Source organism: Panulirus ornatus, chromosome 46 (genome assembly GCF_036320965.1).
Source record: "Panulirus ornatus isolate Po-2019 chromosome 46, ASM3632096v1, whole genome shotgun sequence".
Taxonomy (NCBI): domain Eukaryota; kingdom Metazoa; phylum Arthropoda; class Malacostraca; order Decapoda; family Palinuridae; genus Panulirus; species Panulirus ornatus.
Window position 1 is genome coordinate 40,375,108 of NC_092269.1, and position 18,235 is coordinate 40,393,342.

The 18,235-nt window shown below is 49.2% G+C and overlaps 1 protein-coding gene across 4 annotated transcripts in view; it reads left to right on the plus strand.

Annotated features, from left to right (window-relative positions):
* Positions 1-213: 213 nt before the first annotated feature.
* LOC139763285 (cGMP-inhibited 3',5'-cyclic phosphodiesterase 3A-like) overlaps positions 214-18,235 on the plus strand; it is a 140,631-nt gene continuing 122,609 nt past the window's right edge. For 3 of the 4 annotated variants that reach the window (XM_071689241.1, XM_071689242.1, XM_071689243.1), the window contains exon 1: positions 215-1,077. In XM_071689241.1, coding sequence (XP_071545342.1) covers positions 346-1,077 — 732 coding nt within the window. In that variant the 5' untranslated portion in view covers positions 215-345. Of the gene's footprint in view, positions 1,078-18,235 lie in introns of all 4 variants that reach the window. The other variant, XM_071689240.1, reaches the window with a different exon arrangement.

Genomic DNA, 18,235 nt, shown 5'->3' on the forward strand with positions numbered 1-18,235 from the left:
AGGTTGTAGGAGCGTAGAGGTGTTGAGAGAGCGTTGAGGTGTATTGTGAGAGCGTTGAGGTGTGTTGTGAGAGCGTGGAGGTGTGTTGCGAGAGCGTGGAGGTGTGTTGTGAGCGAGGGGAGAGGAGCGCGGTGTGAGGAACAGGTGGGGTGCGCGAGGCTGGTGTGTGGGGGTGGAAGGTAACCATGGCGCAGGCGGGGTGCGGGCGGGCGTGCGCGGGTGGTATAGCGCTTCAGTATGCCTGGCGTGTGACGGGCGGCAGGACGCTGCTGGTGCCTCCGAGTGAAGCAAGCGTCGCTGGTGCGCGCCATGCCGCCCGCATGATGGCGGTGCGGACCCTGCGTTATGGCCCAGCGCCGCTCCTGGCTCACCACCGGCCCGTCCCACACCACCGTGGATCATACTGACTCTGGCCCACTGACCCAGGGCCTCCCCGGGGCGCCCCTTAACATCCTCGCTGCTCCTCCTGCCGTCTCCGGAGGTCTCGAACCCGTGTCTCTTGTGATCTCGAGCACCATCGGCGACCCCCGCAAGCGTGAGGGCCCCTCGGCTGCGGCCCAAGTGAGGCCGACGGTGGCAGTGTTGACGGTGGTTGCGGCGGCCGCCCGCGGGAGTCTGGTGCAGGTGTTGCTGTGTCTGGTGAGCCGTCTGTTGCTCCTTTTGACCTACGCCGCTTTGGCACTGTGTACCCAGGGGTCGAACCCCCACGAGCCTGCCCTCTGGCCCTCCTCACCTGGTGGTGACCTTAGCCCGTCCGCCAGAGACACTCTCCTGGTGCTGTGGGTGGCGCTGCAGGGGGCGACACCTCAGGAGACACGAGGAGGTCATATCCTCGGCAGGTTCCCCCGGAGTAGACTGCTCTCCTCCCACCTGTTGTTGGGTGCCCTGGGAGGCGGGCTCCGACGCAGCGCCCCCGGCGACGCACACCTCAGCTGGCCTTGCGGGCAGCTGGTGCCGGGACTAGCAGGTGGTGGTGATCCCCAGCCAGCCAGCCTGGCCTCCCCACCACCCACCACCTCCAAAATGAGGCGCACCTCACTCCCGGCCATCTCCGTACAGCGTCCAGCCTCATCACAGGTCAGTCACGCCCCTCATCACCACCCTGGTCCCCTCACATTTTACAGGCACCGCTGCACGACGTCTACCCTCACATGCATTGCTCTGACGCATCATATTGATTCTCTTCAGTGCCAACACTGCGGCAGTGAAGTGTTAACCCTCCCACTACAGCACTGCTCCTGTCTAACCCCCCCCCCCCACAGTAGCGTCCTGGTCCAGCCATGACCCCGACCCCTGGTGACCTGTGTTCCCCTGTCGTAGTAAGTAGGCAGATCCCTGCCTGTCTGCCTAGCTACCACCACGAGAGACCTGGACCAAACCTGCGGCGGCCTGTCGTCTACACACACGCCTGACGACAAACCACTACTTCCCTTCGTATTGCTGACGCCGTCTTCTGCGGCTGGCAAACATATTTTCAAAGATAATCGATGATGTGTGTGTGTGTGTGTGTGTGTGTGTGTGTGTGTGTGTGTGAGGTCAGAGGCTGTTGGCCTGTCTTCCCTAAGTCCACTTGGAAGCCTTACAATAACCTCTCAGCGAAACAAACAAAACAAATTTCTGGATATTTTCACCGGTATTCATCACATTTATCCCCCACAATAACATCGTTGTGTCTACTGACAGATTCTTCCTCTCGAGTCTCATGAATCAGACATTACTACAGTATCATGATATGACGCTACGTCTTCCAGTCCTTCCAGGTGAGAGCGAGTCATCTCACGACAAGTAGTGAACCATTCCACTCGTCCATTACTCTTGTGAGCACAAACCTTGTATCTGGGAGGCTACAACTCGCTATGAAAGAATAAAAAAAAAATCGTCCTCAGTGTTTGTGTGTGTGTGTCTGTCTGTTTTCTCGTGTTGGAGACGTGTTTCCCACCGTGGGATGTCATCCAGCACACCCTGGACTGGTGTTCTGGTGGCGGTGGTGGGACGAACGTAGCAGCAGCGGCAGACCAGGCAAGGTGCGGCCACTCACCACCCACACCACTCAGACAATACGATCATCATCCTCACTCAATCACTAGGTGACATATCGGCCATCATCACCCCTGAGTCTTCCTCTCTGCTGATACTCCTGGTGATGACTGTAGGTGGTGGTGATGACTGTATATAGTGGTGATGACTGTAGGTGGTGGTGATGACTGTATATAGTGGTGATGACTGTACGGGGTGGTGATGACTGTAGGTGGTGGTGATGACTGTATATAGTGGTGATGACTGTACGGGGTGGTGATGACTGTATATAGTGGTGATGACTGTAGGTGGTGGTGATGACTGTACGGGGTGGTGATGACTGTAGGTGGTGGTGATGACTGTATATAGTGGTGATGACTGTAGATGGTGGTGATGACTGTATATAGTGGTGATGACTGTAGGTGGTGGTTATGACTGTATATAGTGGTGATGACTGTAGGTGGTGGTAATGACTGTAGGGTGATGACTGTAGTGGTGTGATGACTTATATGTGAGTGTGGTGGTGATGACTAGTGTGAGATAGGTTGGTGATACGTAGTGGTGCTGATGACTGGAGATGTTGGTGATGACTGTACGGGGTGGTGATGACTGTACGGGGTGGTGATGACTGTAGGTGGGGGTGATGACTGTAGGTGGTGGTGATGACGCTATAACATGACGTCCGCTACTTACAACGACTGTTGCTGCACCAGTATACAGCCGGGTGCTGTTCCCTGGCTTAATGCTCATTCTAATGTGTAGAACTCCGGGAGCTACTTTCCATCTAAGTGCCAATAGCCACTGACGTCACTGAAGAGACAGTCTCTCTTGGCCTGAGAGACATAGATGACGCAGCACCATCTCCTGGCCAGACGGGGCGCTGTCTCTCTACACAACTTGACCCCGGATCATATGATCGCTCGCAGCGTGTAGTCATCTAGCGAACGGTTGTATATACCCAGCTCACACGTTGTTCCGTGAAACAATTGCGTCGTGTAGCGCAGTGCAGTTAACACCACGGTCAAAGGTTGGAATATCTTCCTCAAGTTATGGACCAGGTGAAGCTTCAGGACGAACCTCTCTAATGACATGGACGTCAAACTAGCGTGGTGGATCTTATGCCAACTAGCAACAGGTGCATCAGGTTTCATTACCATCTGGTTCACGGTTCTCAAGTTATGAGCGAGGTTAAGGTCCAGGTTATGGTGAGACTCCAGACAACAGACGGACGGACGGACGGTCAGAGCGATCCCCAAGTGTCAACCACGCTACCCAGGCGGCACACCACTGACTCTCACTAACCTACCATGATCTGCCAGCACCTTGTCATGTGTCGCACTGGCCTACCCACCATGAGTTCACTACGCCCTGATGCTGCAGCAACTATGGCCACTCAAGACCTACCACCAAGATCTGCCAGCGGAAAACAGATCACATGACTCTTTCCTGAACAGGAAGAGAGAAAAGTAACTCCAGTTTAAATAAAAATATGCGTTCTTTCAGATACACTTCTTTACTTATAAACCTGATATATATATATATATATATATATATATATATATATATATATATATATATATATATATATATATATATATATATACGGGATAGAGTGAACTGGAACGATGTGGTATACTGGGGTCGACGTGCTGTCAATGGACTGAACCAGGGCGTGTGAAGCGTCCTGGGTAAACCATGGACAGGTCTATGGGCCCTGGTTGTGGATAGGGAGCTGTGGTTTCGGTGCATTACACATGACGGCTGGAGAATGGATGTGAGCGGATGCAGCCTTTCTTCGTTTGTTCCTGGCGCTGATGCGGGAACCTGCGACCAAGTATATATATATATATATATATATATATATATATATATATATATATATATATATATATATATATATATATGGAGCCAGGGTAGGATATCTCGCCTCTCTCAAGTCCTGACTAAGGTGGAAGCAACAACTGTCGCACAAAAACCACATCTTTCTTTCCTTCCCTTGTATTATCTTGTCCAGTCTCTCTCTCTCTCTCTCTCTCTCTCTCTCTCTCTCTCTCTCTCTCTCTCTAATCTACTCATCTACCCGCCCCTCCGGAGCCTCTCTCTGACCTTTAAGTTGTACATCTTATTTTCTGGCCTCGTCTTGAGAGGGTCCTGGAGGCCTCTGCCTTCCTCTCCTTCACCCGTATGGTCTACCAAAACATTTTCTTCAAGTCTCTGTTCCCTCGACTTTTCTTGGCTTACCATGAACTCTCTTGACTTTCCCTGACCCCCTATGACATCTCTGACTTTCCTTGACCTCTTCTGACTTCACATGACCTTCCCTGACCCACCCTGACCTCCACGGGCCTCTCCTCCCTCCCCAGCCATCTCTCAGTGCTAGGTCAACCCCATCAATATTCCTCACCTGTGCAGGTAATGAATGTATTCCTCTTGACACCCACGAACCTCTCCTCCCTCCTACGCAGTAGACCTCTTCTAACCTGTGTGATGCCTCGGTTCCCCTGACCTCGCCACATCTCCTGTAACTTCCCGCACCTTCTGAGTTAACCTATTTCCTCCTTCCTTCTACCGTAAACTGACCTCGTCTGTCTTGCACTGACTACACCCGGCCTTATATTACCTCACAAAACAAATATATGGTCTCGTCTAACCATTTCTCGCCACCATTGACAATTCTATTTGAAATATATAAAGTGTCTCATGCGATGATGATACACCGGCAGGAGTGTGTAGTGTGCGAGACGAGTAGGTAGAGTGCGTGGGACGGAAGGTAAAGAGTGTGGGATGGAAGGTAGAGTGCGTGGGATGGAATGCGGAATATGTGGCAATAAGGAGAGAGAGAGAGAGAGAGAGAGAGAGAGAGAGAGAGAGAGAGAGAGAGAGAGAGAGAGAGAGAGAGGAACAACTGCTCCGGACAGCAGATGAAGTGTGTGTGAGGAAATACATGAACAGCGTCTGTGTGCGTCAAGTGAGGTGCGAGGCGTACGGAGGGAAGTGTGTGTGTGTGTGTGTGTGAGTGTGTGTGTGCGTGTGCGTGCAGTAGATTGTTCGCGGGTAAAGTGCGTGTGCAACAGAAGGACTATGATCAATCGTCAGTGATCGTCACCTCCAGCAGGGTTGAACGTCGGCCAGAGACATGAGAATACGCCAGAGGCCGACGCTGACGGAAGCCCCGACGCACGCATCCACGCGGACACCGACGCAAATGCCATGACCAGCAAGACGGGCGGTCGCTTGTGCGGACGTAAAAGCTATTACGAAAATTTAACCGAAGATTTAGTCAACACAGCAGGATTAAACTAGAGTGGAATATCATGAGCAGAGCCAAAAGTTTTGATGAAAACCCCCAGCTAAGGAAGGGCAAAGTGGGCGTGGATGGATGTTAAAGTGGGGATGTTGGAGAGTGGCGGAACTTTGGGAGGCTCGAAGGACGTCGTTGGTAAGGTCACTAGAATCATCCTGCTAAGGTCACTGCATCCATGACACTGACACATACAAAGGTGTGCGGGGCTGGGCCAGCCAATGGCGGGAACTGAAGGTAAACGGCTTCGTGGTGATTAACGAGTCCAGACGAACTCTGGCAGCAGTGACGCCTGGACCATCACGTGGTTCACAGTATATGTGGCAAGGCGAAGCCTGGGAGGGCAAGAGGCGGGGTTAAAACCACAAGCGTTACGGTGACAAGCGATCCGAGAGGATCAATGAGAGGGCATGTCTGTCATGAACAGCGTTTAATGATACTGTCGCCCGACACATGGGATAACCGTGTTTGTGATTACCACAGTTTGTGTGTTGCTGGGAGAGTTCGATACTCGATTTGTCCCTCTCTTAACCTTATGTATATGTACCATGTCTTTACTACATACACACACACACACACACACACACACACACACACATACACATACCAACCCATAGACCTTATGAGACCAGCAGACAGCATACAGAGGGACAGCGTGTTGGATAACGCCAAGCACCAAAAGCGTCGAGAACCATGTCAGACGCAAGGCAGCGAGTGTCACGCGCGCTGCAGTAGGGAGTGACCCGCGCTACCCAGGTCACGAATACGACGGCCATCTTGAGGATGACCTCCCCCGGTGACGGTGGACGGGTCCAGGCTGCACGGGGCGGTAGGTGGGTGGGGAGGCTCGCCCACCACTACAAGCACAAGAACAATGTTCACAAGCGCAGGAGCTCCGCTAGGGACGTCCCGGCATGGGGTACTTCGTGAACCGAATCAGAATTATGCGAATTTCATCAGGAATGTAGGGAAGTTAAGAGAGAGTTCTGCAGGTAAGAGTTAAAAGAAAGTATAATAGTCGTGTCTATGAAAAATCCAAGCAGGAATGCGAGATATGAGAGGATGGACAGAGAGTGAAAGACTTCAGAAGTTTAAATATTTGGATAGTACTTTCAGGAGGGCTGGCGAAATGGAACCCTCAGTATCAAAGCCGTTCTTGAAAGGAAGGCAAATTGCTAAAGCTTTAGGAATAAAGAAAGGAAGATACGTGAGCCTGTGGCTGGGCTGTGTTGCACAGAATGTTGCAACCCACACTATTGTCTGGTGGTGAGAACTGAGGCTTTAATACAAGTGCAACCACCACACTGCCAGCAGCTGCAGGGACCTTAGTAGGTCGGTCGGGATGTTTCGTGGTGTAGAGAACACTGTGCATGGCTCAGCAGGAGGAGCCTCCCGCTAACACACGGGCAATAAGACACAAGTTAGGGCACCACCGTGACCAGCGTGTGTGTGTGTGTGTGTGTGTGTGTGTGTGTGTGTGAACAGGGGAGTGACCCGCTGACTGAGGAGAGGACACGTGGTGGGGGAGGGGCGCACAGGTGGTAGGTGAGAGCACAGGTGGTGGTGGGGGAGGAAAGTACAGGGGGTAAGGGAGGAGAACACAGGTGGTGGGGGAGGAGAGTGGAGGAGTGGCTGTGTGTACTGGTGAGTCTCTCCTCCACCACACGACCATGTACCACAACATCAGCCTGGTGTAGGTGTTGCTCTCGAGAATATACAGGCAACAATTGGACGTCATGTACCTGTCGCACTGTATCTTACGGATATGCAGGCAAGACTGCAATTCATGTAACCATCGCTCCGTATCTCTAGAACCAGTTATCGCGAAAATAAACTTACTCTTAACATTTCCAAATATTTCATGAAATTGAACAAAAATGGTACAGCTGTGCATGTCTGACAATAATATATATATATATATATATATATATATATATATATATATATATATATATATATATATATATATATATATATATCTTTTCTTTCTTTCATACTATTCGCCATTTCCCGCGTTAGCGAGGTAGCGCTAAGAACAGAGGACTGGGCCTTTGAGGGAATATCCTCACCTGGCCCCCTTCTCTGTTCCTTCTTTTGGAGAAAAAAAAATAAAATAAAAAAAAATATATATATATATATATATATATATATATATATATATATATATATATATATATATATATATACTGTAAAGAGACATGCACTCTCTCATCCACGTACATTCTCTGCGGATTGCCCATATAGGAGAAAATAAATCTCAGTTCAGGTGGCCTCCTAGTTTGATACTTATATGTCATATATTGTACAACTCCTTCAACTTTCATGTATAAGAGAGGAAGAATATGTACCTCCAGTTGTGGTACTGACCGACGTGCCACATATCATGATGAACCTACGGGAGGTTGAGAAACAGACGGTTGGACACACATACATGTTAGATACACAGGCCGTCCGGGGGTCAACTCGCCGAGGTTCGAATCCTGGGGGCGGCAGCCAGCCCACAGTTAACCTAGCTGTTTATTCTCCCATAAGAACCTTAATCAGGGCATTCTGTTGTTCGTTACTGCCTTAAGAAAATAAAAAAAAAGAAAACAGGCGAAGAAATGGCCTCTCGCTCATATCCACATATGTAGTGCACTGAAATACTTACATTAAAAGAAACACATAAAACCAGCAAATATTTTACTCAATCTCATTTGTTTGTTTAAAACTAAGTAACAACTTCCTCTCAGGAAAAGACATATTATAACAACAGCAGAATTCCAAAACCACATCTTTCACCGTAACGAACAGTTCCCTTACGTCACAAGGTAATCCTCACTCAGCAGGGTGTTGTGCGCCTGCGCACGTGCAGCAACACAACATTATCCTGGCAGGACCTTCTGCCTGCAAGCACAGGTGGAGGTTACCCGAGCATGGCCGCCAGACAGGTTTTTGCCAGCGATGTTTGCCTGCGGTACCTGCTGCTACTGTTGCGTCCTCCACCCCTCCTCCGCCCGCCCCGCTGCTCGTACCGCGTACCGCCTCTCGCGCCCCACACACAACCTCAAGCACGACATGATGGTACAACCCTCGTAGAGGAGGTGGGGAGGGGGGGGGGCTGGGGTGATGACCTATGGTTCTCCACCTGGTTCTTAAGGGTCAGGTCAAAGGTCGGGCAACACCCCCGCAGTGTCGTACCCTCAATGTTGCAATCAAAAAATAGCATCAGTCAAGTGTTGTGTTGGGAGCGCTGCCTGCGCTGCCTGCACCATGCTTCTGACGTCCCGTGACGTCATGCCATTCATAGCAAATGTGTGACGTCACATCATCCTTGGTGCACCACGTGACGTCACGCTTCTCACGTCATACGAGTTCCGGCAGCAGCAGCAGCAGCAGCAGCACGTGGGGTTATATGATGAGTCACATATGTCCGGGGGTTGTCAGAAGCCGGGGTCACATATTGCCATAAACCAGGGGTCATTATCATCATGTAATGTAATGCTTCTCAATGGGTCATGTGCCACACACCCTCACACAACACACACACACACACACACACACACACACACACACACACACACACACACACACGAGTGACACAGGGGTTCAGGGAGGAGAGTGTCATGTGTGACACAAGTGTGTGAGTCACATGAGGTGGTAAGCAGCATACTGGGTAGTGACCCGGGGCTGACCTTGTCTGGCCGGTCAGCTCCCGGTAACATACGTCACAACCGGTTCTCAAGGAAGTAGGAATTTCTGTCTGGTAAGGAGGGAGGACTTCATAAATCACTGGCAGACTACCACACCTGAGGTGAGCAGGGGGAACACACGTGTGTGTGTGTGTGTGTGAGCAACAAGTGGAATGACACAGAGATCAGAGCCTGGCCCACGGCCGCCCGAATCACTACCTGTGCAGGTGTTAACAGGTCTCGTGAGAAGTTACCTGGGTACAAGGGCTGGCTGAGCTGGAGGACTGCTTACATTACTGGATGATGAAGCTCAGACCAAATATGTATCATGTAATGAGGTTGAGGAACTTATGTAGACAGATGGGACGCTTAATACCATGCACTAAGTAACGAGTTATGAAAACCACAACACGAAGCTGGCACTGGACATTATGCTTGTCTTATCGTCAGATCATCACAAAAATCAGTGTTGTCAGAGAGGCAACATCAACAGTGTTGTCAGGGAGGCAATATCAACAGTGTTGTCAGGGAGGCAACATCAACAGTGTTGTCAGGGAGGCAACACCAACAGTGTTGTCAGGGAGGCAATATCAACAGTGTTGTCAGAGAGGCAACACCAACAGTGTTGTCAGGGAGGCAACATCAACAGTGTTGTCAGGGAGGCAACATCAACAGTGTTGTCAGAGAGGCAACACCAACAGTGTTGTCAGGGAGGCAACACCAACAGTGTTGTCAGGGAGGCAACATCAACAGTGTTGTCAGAGAGGCAACACCAACAGTGTTGTCAGGGAGGCAACATCAACAGTGTTGTCAGGGAGGCAATATCAACAGTGTTGTCAGGGAGGCAACATCAACAGTGTTGTCAGAGAGGCAACATCAACAGTGTTGTCATGGAGGCAATATCAACAGTGTTGTCAGGGAGGCAACATCAACAGTGTTGTCAGGGAGGCAACACCAACAGTGTTGTCAGGGAGGCAATATCAACAGTGTTGTCAGAGAGTTACCATCAAGAAGGTTGTCAGGGAGGTAAACTCATACGTTGGTCTGCGTCATCAGTTACCATCAAACACAGTCAAGAGTGACGCTCGTCACCACGACACTATCGAGGAAGGTTCCAGCCAGGTCACAACGTACGCTGCCAAGCTGGTCCTAACCAACACCGGCTTGAAAACATCCCGCCATACACGAGCCAGTGTGGCAGCAGATGCAAGAGAAATGAACAGAGAACGACAGACACGCCCCTAAGCTACTCTGCTGGAGGGAAGAACCTGGTGTTGACGGGTTGTGACCAGCGCAGACAACTGTGGCCACAACAAGTCATAACTCTAAGGTTGGCACGGCGAGTGACAGGAGGCATGTGTGGGACTTCTCACATTAATAGTGTGGTTGGCATGTGCAACAGGATAAAGAAGGGAACTGAAAATATAGAAAGTTATACTGAAATTGAAAAGGTTTTGAGATAGAAGAATGAGGTAAAAGGACAGGCTTCTTCAAATATCAAACTCCTTCACAACAGAAACAAGGAGATCGTCAAACACACACACACACACACACACACACACACACACACACACACACACACACACCGCTACCCAGGAGTTGCTCAGGACAATAATAAGTGTGAGATGAGACGGGTTCATCAGGGGACATACATACTACCCTGCCACTTGGCAAACCCCTCGTAGACAGGAACTCCTGCCAAGACGTAATATACCACTCCTCTACTGGGTCAGGAAGACACACGGCCCCAAACGTTCACACCTCCCCTGAACATGGACGCCTCTCCTCACACTCTGAATGAGGAGAATAAATACGATGCGCTTGGAGCGGAGGGCGACTCACATTCTTCAAGTAAAGAAGCACTCGGTTGCCCACCCAGTGTTCGTCATTCAGAGCTGAGAGATTATTTATAAAAACTCTGAGCTCTCGCGTGTACACACACACACTGAGCAACATGTAAACATTATCTTTCATTCACCCTCGTTACTTACACTAGACACTTTCCAACCACCGTGTCCCAGCAGCGGGTGTAGCCAGCGTCCCAGCAGTGTGTCCCAGGGTGGCGCATGTCCCCACAGGTCGACCAACAGGCGGCACACGTAACCATGGCTCTACCGAACCTTTATCTAAGAAACTCACTTCTCGTTGAACGTTATCACATCAAGGTGTCTGGCAGTCTTCGTATTTCTGTTTTACCGTGCCTGATCGACTTTTCCCGCGTTAGTGAGGTAGCGCCTGGAAGAACGAAGAAAATGCCGCATCCGTTCACATGCAATCTCGTAGATGTCATATGTCATTCACGGAGACCACAGCTCCCTATCCAGACCCCAGAGACCTTTCCATGGTTTACCCAGGTCGCTTCACATGCCCTGGTTCATTCCAGTGGCAGCACGTCCATATATATGGAAGTCTTCCATATGACGAAAACCTTACAAACTACACAAATACATATCGCTTTTTAACATCTCAAAAGCTGAAATTCAGACCTTCACCAAGACTAGCGTAGTTGGAAATAAGAGAGTTTCACCACATCAAATCCCGTCAGTAAAGGAGGAGAGTCAAGACAGTGCCATACGTGGTGTAGACGGCGGGTGTGAATGACATGTTGAAGTACTTATTGTGTACAGTTCCGTGTAACGCAGTGTATCTCTTTCTTACCTAATCCCCCTTCAGGATAACAACGTTCTAAATGCTATACCACCTCTGTTGTGGATGTTTCTGAGAGAGAGAGAGAGAGAGAGAGAGAGAGAGAGAGAGAGAGAGAGAGAGAGAGAGAGAGAGAGAGAGAGAGAGATCACCTGGGGTGGATGGGTTTTGCCCGGCTACGCTAAACGACCTATGCCAGCCATACCCATTTCCTGCTGCGACTGTTCCCTTGTGGTAGTCTCCCTGGAGACGCTGTAGTCACCCTTCGGTCCGTGCCGTCTCTCTGGAGATGCTGTAGTCTCCCTGAGGATCCTGTCGTCTCTCTGGACATGCTGTAGTCTCCCAGCCTAGTGGTCTCTTTGGAGATGCTTTCGTTTCCTTATTCGTCCTGTAGTCTCCCTGGAGATGCTGTAGTCTCCGTCGGGGTCTCTAGTCTCCCTGGAGATGCTGAAGTTTTTCTTGAGGTTCTGTAGTCTCCCTAGAGATGCTGAAGTCTCTCTGATGAGAGCGTCGTCTCTCCAGCGGTAATGCTGCGTCCATGATGATAATGTAATCTCCTAGCAGCTCTATGGGCTACCTAAGGTTACTGTAATCTCCCCCAGCAGTACTGTAGGCCGCCTGGGCCTACTGTAGCCTCTCTCATGATAATATGTCCCCCCCCCCCCAGCAGTACTACGGTAGGCTAGGTGATGAATGCTACCTGTGGCTAACCCCCTCGAGCGCCAGACTTGAACCACTCTGGTAATTTCCAGATGTCATGATAACATTCCACCATAAACTTAAGTGTTAGGAAATGGGTTACCCCCAGACTCCAGCAGAAGCTGCTCCTCTCATACATGACTGTGATGTGAGGAAGATACACGCAGCAGCAGCAGACCAAACACATCATCATCATCATCAACTCCTACATGACGGTCCAAGTTTTCCCCTCGCTAATCTTTGATATAATACTTCATCACCGGAGTCTTCCCTTTCTTTACGCCTCCCTGCTTATCTGATAACATTTTCCCTGCTTGTTGTGCTTACAGAGGCAGCAGCAGCAGCACCTCCTGCTTTCGTTTTCAGTCGAGCTTCTTGCCCACTGCAGGGAAACTGACGTAGTGGAAACTGTGATAACTACACAGGGGAAAGGATTACCTGACGAACAGTTCCCAGTGTTGTCTTCTGTAATACTGCCGGCTTTATGAACTATACATTGTATATATATATATATATATATATATATATATATATATATATATATATATATATACCAGTTCACAGTTTTCCGCGTTAGCAAGGTAAGGTTAGAAAACGAGAACGGCCTCATTTGCCCACATTCACTCTCCAGCTGTCAGGTATACCGTACCAAAACCAGAACCTTACAGCCACATTTCCGTGATTTCCCTGACCTCTTCGTACGTCCTGGTTCGGCTCAATGACTGGAAACGCTCGATCTTATCCCATACTCTCTCTCTCTCTCTCTCTCTCTCTCTCTCTCTCTCTCTCTCTCTCTCTCTCTCTCTCTCTCTCTCTCTCTCTTCTCTCTCTCTGTGTGTTCCTGCCGTAGCGAGGAAGGTAGGTGACGTATGTGACAGCTGATCTACCTCATGTGTACATCCCAAACCTTGAACATCTGTGATGGGAACATTTTTACGACACACGGTACACAAACACCACTGACTTTTCTCATCGACACTTTGCGAGGTCCAGCAGCCAACAACCCAGTGTACCAAGGTGTACACACAGCCTGACGCCAGAGGAAGGTAGGACATGACTCCACACAACACGACACATTAACAGGCTGATCGTACATGGAAACGAAGAAAGAGAAGAAATGAATACAATAATGTTCCTTACAAGCGCTACACACACACCTACACACCTACTGTAGTGGCTGTGTTCACTGTCTTGACCCGCCACACCCCCGGCCTCCCTCCGTCGATACCCACTTCAAATCATAAGGTTTGTTGCGGCTTCTGTGTGGGCCCTCCATACCGTGGACAGACGACGGCCAGTGCTCTGTCATGTCACTGAGGCAGTAAAGACATACTGCAGCGACCATGACATCATGTTCGTGGGGGAAAAAACAAAAGAAAAAGCTCCATCATGTCACTGATGTGTACCCCAGGTCATGCCTCCTGACGGGGTACGTCAATGTTGACGTGGGTTTGGCAGCAGCTACAACAGGTGTGCCTCTCCACAGCTTACTCCTCACACACGTCATTCATCAGTTTAAAGATGACGTTAACAAAACTCGGTGCTGACCAATGTACAAGTCACGAAATGACCGTTGATTCTCCCGCAAATTTGGTGACGTATATGTAACAAAGCTTCCCCACCGTAACAAACAGAGCTTCACCTATGTATCAAGTAATGATATCCACAATGAAACGGTAGAATTTATCATACAAGATCGAACGTAACCTACGGCAAAATATGATAAAGGTTTTCGCCTACCAGTAACCTAAGACACGGTGGGAACGTACTGAACCTGTTCGTATATAAGTCAGGTACCCATTTTATCGACCAGCCCTCGCGAGGGATGACGAACAGATGCATTGACTGCGGACTGGCTGCCGCCACCAGGGTTCGAACTTGGGCGGCCAGAGAACGCGTCACTGTGGGCAACGCTGGCCGATACGGTGATCTAGCGGTGTGGTGTGCCCACCCGACGCTCACCAGATCTCGAGCCTCATAATTATGCATCTGAGGTAAACATTAATGATTAAAACGTATGAAAAAATTTCTATATTCTAAGAGTGGCTAGTCTGATTTACTGCTGCGGTTTTTACCTTGCATTGACTGACCCAACACCTGTACAACCCGGGGTCGCTCACCATTGACCTCTGACCCAACACCTGTACAACCCGGGGTCAACCGCCATCTACCTTTGACCCAGCATCTGTACAACTTGGGACCGCCTGCAACGGACGCCCGTCCCACTACCTACCTTACGGTCGAGTACTGTGTTCGTGTACTTGATGCTGCAGGTGGAGCCTGGGTGTGTCCAGCTATCGCCCAGCAGGTGCAGGGGCCAGTATTATCCCCCTCTCACCCCCCTCCCCACCCCCTCCTACCTGGCATACACTGTTAAGTTCCCCGTAAGCTTCAGTGTACGTCTGTACGTATTCATACATGCACATATTTTGTATGAATATATGTGTCTAGTAAGCATTTATCTGGGTATATGTCATAAGTGTGTACCTGTGTAAGTTTACATATTAGTAGCGGCCACATATTCATACCAATACCAAAATGGAGATGGAAGGATGGAGTGAAAAATATTGTAAGTGATTTGGGATTGAACATGCAGGAGGGTGATAGGCGTGCACGGGATAGAGTGAACTGGAACAATGTTGTATACAAGGGTCGACGTGCTGTCAATGGACTGAATCAGGGCATGTGTGAAACGGCCTGGGTAAACCATGGAAAGGTCTGTGGGGCCTGGTTGTGGATAGGGAGCTGTGGTTTCAGCGCATTCTCACCTTTTGCCATTATATGCTCAATCTCTCCCGGCGTTTCTTTACGCTAGTCTCCTTTCCAAGCTCATTTACTCTTACCACTCTCTTTTCCTTGACGATGTTTCCTCTTTTCCGAAATCTTCTACAAATCTTTACCCTCGCGTCCACAAACTAGATAATGGGTGTGAGCGGATACAGCCATTCTTCGTCTGTTCCTGGCGCTACAGCAAGGAATACAGCAATACATACAGAGTGATGGGAGATATGTAGGTGAAGCACACCCAGGGCTCAGGTGTGGGGTTGACGGGAAGGGGGTAGCGGTTGAAGAGGGGGGGAGGTTAGAGTTGCTGGGGTTGAGGGTGGGAAGCTGGCAACCCTCCAACCATCGCCCTAGGGGGGAGTCACAGGAGCGACCTTCACAGTTTTTACCACGATAATTTTTCTCTTGCGTCCCGTGGCTTGAGCCAGTGCACACCCTCGTCCCACATTCTGTACCCAACCACCTGGACCCACCTCTAATGAACCCGTGTATCACTAATGATTTTGTCACTCCAGTAATTTATCATCCGAGCAAATTAAATGTGGCAAATTAGAATCGTGTTTCTCATCTCCGATTTTAAGATTTAAGTTGACATATCATTTTATCTTCCGAGGTCAACACTGTGTGGATGACTGATGATAGTTAACATGGTCACAGTGGTTGCGTCAGGAGTAGCTCACGACCACCAGATGATATATATATATATATATATATATATATATATATATATATATATATATATATATATATATATATTTATCCCACATCATATCAGGGACCAACTAACCGAGCAGGCTCAAGTAGGTGGAAAAACAGATGAGTCGACATTCCGCCGGGTATGGAACCTAGATCCATGTGATTCACGAGTAGCAATGCGAACACCTCCTCCTCCTCCTCCACGTGGACGCATCACAAGCTGCGATACCCACGTGTCTCCAGAGATCCTCCGTGACTCATGCCACACACAACTAACGACAGGAAATGATGATAATAATAACCACCGCCACAACATCACATCTCCGGCGTTATATCACCATCATCACCAGCAGCAGCAGCAGGCGGTGGTGGGTCTTTGCACGGTCCCTCACTGGGTAACAGCAAAGACCACAGGTCTACGATACTCTGCATCTACCTTCACTGCATCCTTGGGTACGACGGCGTGACCTCTGACCTGACCCGTGAGAACTATCACACACGTCACACTAAGTCATACAGTCATGCAGGGAGGACGTCTTCATAACCCACTGGTGATCCACAACACCTACAACCAGGGAAAATAAACACAATCTCTTGTGTGACATCTTCATGCCTGGCCGCCCTCGCCTCACGTATCCAGCTCGCTTGACCCCCTCCTACACACACACACACACACACACACACACACACACACACACACACACACATACTCTCTCTCTCTCTCATAACAAACCATTATCGTCCCTCGATAAACAGTTTATGATAACCAGACTAGTTATGATAACGTGATTTCACATCGAATGTTCTGCAACCGTTTCCATAAACTCACAAGCCTCTCTCTCTCTCTCTCTCTCTCTCTCTCTCTCTCTCTCTCTCTCTCTCTCTCTCTCTCTCTCTCTCTCTCTCTCTCTCATTTTTCTGCCACTCCTGCGTCCATCCAAGTCCTTCCCCACACATTTCCCACGGCGTCCCACATCTCAGCCTCAAGCCGTCCCTCTCCCCCTCCAACAGCCACAACACAACTTGCAAATCAACCACCTGACGACGAGACGAACCCATGACTGACACACACACTCCCTCCGCAAACTACCAAATTGGGCAGTTGAGATTGGCCATCGCTTGCCTGCCAGTCATCAGAGAGAGAGAGCAGAACGTATGAGAAGCTGCACTCCCCCCCCCCATAAGACCCCCCACACACACCCAGGGACCTGACGCAGTAAACACATGGAGAGAGAGAGAGAGAGAGAGAGAGAGAGAGAGAGAGAGAGAGAGAGAGAGAGAGAGAGAGAGAGAGAGAGAGATGAATGGAGAGTAAAATGCTGAAGGTGAGAAAAGAAAGAGAGTGTAATAAAACGCAATGAGAGAACAGGGAAGAACCCGCGGGTCCAATGGTTCACTGTCACCCACGGTAGATGGGGGTTCGAATCCTTGGTGGAAGACGGAGGGGTCGAACCCGTGGTGGTGTTGGGCTGAGTGTCGCCATCGTTTGTGGCAGTATATCAAACACTTGGGACTCCTCCTCCTCCTCCTCCTCCTGACCAGTCTGGGACCGGAGCAGTGGGTCTAATGCTTCGCGGATTAGCTCAGACGAGTCGCGGGGTTCGTCGCGATTTACGTGGATCAACACGAGGTAAAGTGTGACCTGGGCACCACGTCTGCTGAGTCAAGGAGGAATCATCAGCCAAATGATCTTACCACAGGATACGACACTCTGCCTGCTGGCAACCACATGATGTGCTTGTGACAACTGAACGCGAAAAACGTCTAATACCGTGCAAATATATATATATATATATATATATATATATATATATATATATATATATATATATATATATATATATATATATATGAGCAAGTGAAGTACACTTGAAGTATTAAGACAGGTAGATCAGAATGATATTCGAAGACCATGTTACGTTCACTGGATATTTCTTAACTAAAAATTCTTACTTCCATGCATTCCTGGCAGACCTAAGTATACGTCGTGGACCATGTGAACTTTACGCTGATTTAGAATCATTAATGGTGGATGTAGAGTGTTAATACAGGAGACACTGAAGGTAGAGGAGTGTTTCACTGCCTGGATGAGGGACCTGAGGATAACTTGTGACTGATGAAGCAAAGATGTGAACAGTAAGTGTTCAAATGATGATTCTGGCTAAAGTAACACAGAACGAAAATGTAACTGAAGTCACTTAATCGCATAGCAGAGCTCCATTATTTCACATGAAAACAAAGAAGGTTGTGGGAGAGAGATAAGCATCAGAAGGATCGCCTGATGTATGAGGGGAAAAAGCAAATCTTGAGATGAGTTATGAAGCAGCATCCTCACAGACACTTGATCCACCAGTGAAACTGTCTCGATTCTGATATCAATTGTGCGTCTATTGTGGCTACGGATAACACCTCTTGACGTCAT